The 3,665-nt window shown below is 48.0% G+C and overlaps 1 protein-coding gene across 1 annotated transcript; it reads right to left on the reverse strand.

Annotated features, from left to right (window-relative positions):
* Positions 1-816: 816 nt before the first annotated feature.
* On the reverse strand, positions 817-1,575 carry LOC135375335 (uncharacterized protein K02A2.6-like). The gene has a single exon (XM_064608065.1). The coding sequence runs from the start codon at positions 1,573-1,575 to the stop codon at positions 817-819; it is 759 nt and encodes a 252-aa protein (XP_064464135.1).
* Positions 1,576-3,665: the final 2,090 nt, after the last annotated feature.

Raw genomic sequence — 3,665 nt, forward strand, 5'->3', positions numbered from 1 at the left:
GAGCAGTATGTCGCAGGCAAACAGCTAAGTAATTAGCCAGAGTACAACCTGTTACTAGCACCAGCGTTAAAACTGTAACCGATGACTACAGGTCTCGACAAAGGATGAGATGCGAGTTGAGTTTGAGTTAGATTACAAAGAGTCATGGACCTGCCATCCAGAAGACGATGAGAGTGATAACCATGGAAATGGGAAGTAAAATGGTAGAAACTCCAGGGAATCGATGGGGAAATGTCAAAAAGACAGAACTGTTCTTCTTCTGTGTTATGTACAACGTCAGAAGAAGCACAGACTCGGAATATCAGCTGGTGTCTGTTATGTCCTGGTTGAGTCGATGGAGTTGGATTGAATGCAGCTTGTTAGTTGAGGCATGGTCAGATGGTGTGCGACCATGTTTTTTTATTGAACCACAGGCAACCTATGTTGCCAGCCTTGGCAATACATCACATACGTTGTGGGGGCGCTACAAGAGAACTACTTAACGCGTTGTGGGGCGCTACAAGAGAACTACATAACACGCCCCCCTTTTTTTGAGTAAACAAAAGTAACAAACATGACTCTTACAAGAATACAAGATTATGGTTCATATCGCAGTGGACCCCTCACGACTCGTCCAGACCTCGTTTGATGAGGAAGTCGATTGGTGACACTGTCTCTGAACAAGGGCTCCGCTTCTTCAAGAACAGCGTGATAGTCCTCGGCTGAACGTGGACGACGTATAGGTGTTCCTATACGAGGACTAGAGGACTGCACAACGCTTGGCCGAAGGTGCAGTCTGTTCCGAATCAGCTGAGCACCAGATTCTGTAGTCATGACTTAACTCCTTGGGTTCTGCCCAAGTCTCTTGATGATGGCCTTCTTCCAGACCTTATCTCTTGTACCACTGTCCCAATACCAGGCAGGCTGCTGCACATCAAGCGGTTGAAGTTCCTTGGTGTGTTGATCACCATGTCTGTGCTGAAATCTCTGCTTTTGTTCAAGCTGCTGCTTGTGGTCTTGTGTTGGAAAATGCGAATTTAACGTATCTGGGTGGGCTGGAATCATTGTACCCAATGGCCTTCCCATCAGCAGCACAGCTGGAGTCAGAGATCCACTGACTGGCGTTGTTCTGACTCTGCGTTGTTCCAGAAGGACAGTATTCAGATTCCTTCCTCCTTCCAGAGCTTTCTTCAACGATGCCTTGATGGTCTGTACAGCCCTTTCCACTTGACCATTAGCACGAGGGTAGCGGGGTGATGACGTTACATGAAAAATGTTCCACTGCTTGTTGAAATCGGTGAAGTGCCGATAATGAAATGGAGGGCCATTGTCACTGAGAACCTCTGATGGTGTACCAAATCGTGCATAAATTTCACTGAGGACGTGAATTAGGTCAACAGCAGTGGTCGCTTCCATTTTCTTAACTTCAACAAACTTCGAAAAGTAGTCGATAAGAATCAAGTAAGTGGAGTCGTTGAGATGGAAAAAATCCATTGCGATACGCTCCCAAGGGCGATCTGGAATGTTTCTGTCGAGAAGAGGCTGCTGTGGATTTGCTCGCTGATAGCCTTGGCAAAGTTCGCAGGCGACTACCATCTGCTCAATATGGTTGTCAAGTCCAGGCCAATATATAGCCTTTCGAGCGACGCTCTTTGTCAGTGTAACACCTCCGTGGGACATGTGAAGTTTTCCAAGCACCTCAGCCCGACAGACTTTTGGGATGACTAAGCGTTGTCGAAAGCAGACACAGTTATTATTGAGGTATAGCTCATCTCTGATTGAGTAGTACAGCCTAGCTGCAGAATGTACACCAGAAAGGTGCTTAGACTTGCAACTTAGACTGCAAGAGGTGCTTAGGTGCTCAGAAAGGTGCTGTATCTTGTGACTTGCGGCAGGGCAGGGTCTCTTGCTGTTGCTTGTTGAATTTCAGTCAGCTTGAATGGAGATGCATGCACAAGAGTGTATACCAGAGGACCTGGATCATAATCAGACGTGGTGACTGTCGCAGTATGGTCAGGGGCTCTTGAAAGAGCATCTGCTAGAGTTAGAAGCTTCCCTGGTACATAAATGAGTCTGACATCATAGCGCTGCACGCCCTTCTGGGGTAGCCTCCATGTTTAGTTTGACCTTGTTGCGAGGAAGGTACGTTGAATTGACGACGTTCTTCTTGTTGCTGCTTTCTTTTTGGATGCTGTTGCTGATGCCTCCTGTGTCCTCCACGTAAAAAGTGATGCGGTGATGCCGCCGCGGTATTTAACGAAGTCACATGTTTTTTGGATGTTTCAGCCGCCTTGCAAGCTTTGATTATCTTCGGCAGTTTGAGCTGCTTCTGTCGAAACAATCTTTCCCTGAGTGCACTGTCTCGAATGCCAACAATTATTCTATCCCCAATAAGCCGATCACACTGGTGTCCAAAGTCACATTTGGCTGCCTGTATCCTGAGCTGCGCCACAAATCCATCCACTGACTGCCCTTCTTTCTGGACCATGACGTTGAATAATGCTGCCGCTTACGTCGTGTTCTGGTAGAGCGAATACCGCTCGTCAAACTTGGCAGGTATGGCGTCCATGGTCTCTTGCGCAGGTGATGCGAAGTTGAACGTTTTGACAATGTTACGAGCTTGTGGACCAATCACGTGAAGTAGTAGGGCTCGACGAGTGCTTGCTGGCTTACTTGAGTATTCACACGCCTCTTCATACAAAAGATAGGCAGACTTCCATTCAGCCCACGCTTCTGCCGGGTTGTTTCCGGGTGTAAAGTGCTTCCGCGGTTGAGTGAGGGGAAATGCCATGTCTTACGTTGCTGTGCTGCTGTGTGGGTTCGTTAAAGTAGATTCTGACACCATGTTATGTCCTGGTTGAGTCGATGGAGTTGGATTGAATGCAGCTTGTTAGTTGAGCCATGGTCAGATGATGTGCGGCCATGTTTTTTTATTGAACCACAGACGACCTATGTTGTCAGCCTTGGCAATACATCACAGACGTTGTGGGGGCGCTACAAGATAACTACATAACAGTGTCGTACATTCCTTAACATGTAAATGATGACCAGCGACAGGGCCGAGCGCGACAAGGCGTCCCGTCCATTGGTCGTAGCTAAGGTCGAAGACTGAAGACTGGGAGGCGGTGGGTTCCAACCTTACCACCGGCTGTGCTGTCTGAGGTTTACCCTGGGCTTAACGTATACTTTCCAGACGAATGTCGGCACAGTTCTCCTGAAGTCGGCCGAGGACGCATACTAACCACCGTTCCTCCCTGTTGTCCTCCCTCCATATGTCCACGTCTGTACGCCGCAGATTGCCACAGGTGCTTCGCGGCGCCAACACTGGACTAAAAACATATACGCAGTTTCGTATAATCAGCCTATCAGCAACAACTGGCTAGCCTTGCGGAGGGCTGTCGTTTACTTACGATCCCAGCTGCTGGTTGTGTTGTTATTTGCAGAGTTATATTGTTATATTTGTCAGCCAATTTGGCTACGCTGCTTCTCCTTCGCAGGATGCTCCATAGGATGTGCCCCAGCACAAAGTGGAACGCGTGCACGCGCACACATTCGTAAACTGCTGTGTAGACCGGAAAATATTTTTTTAGTTTTTCAAAACCGTCCGTCCTCCTCTATTGCGCATATGTCGGTCATGGCAGTCTCATAAAATGGATGGCGAACCACGCAGTGTTCTTGTCTTCATG

The sequence above is a fragment of the Ornithodoros turicata genome, unplaced genomic scaffold (genome assembly GCF_037126465.1).
Source record: "Ornithodoros turicata isolate Travis unplaced genomic scaffold, ASM3712646v1 ctg00000857.1, whole genome shotgun sequence".
Lineage (NCBI taxonomy): Eukaryota > Metazoa > Arthropoda > Arachnida > Ixodida > Argasidae > Ornithodoros > Ornithodoros turicata.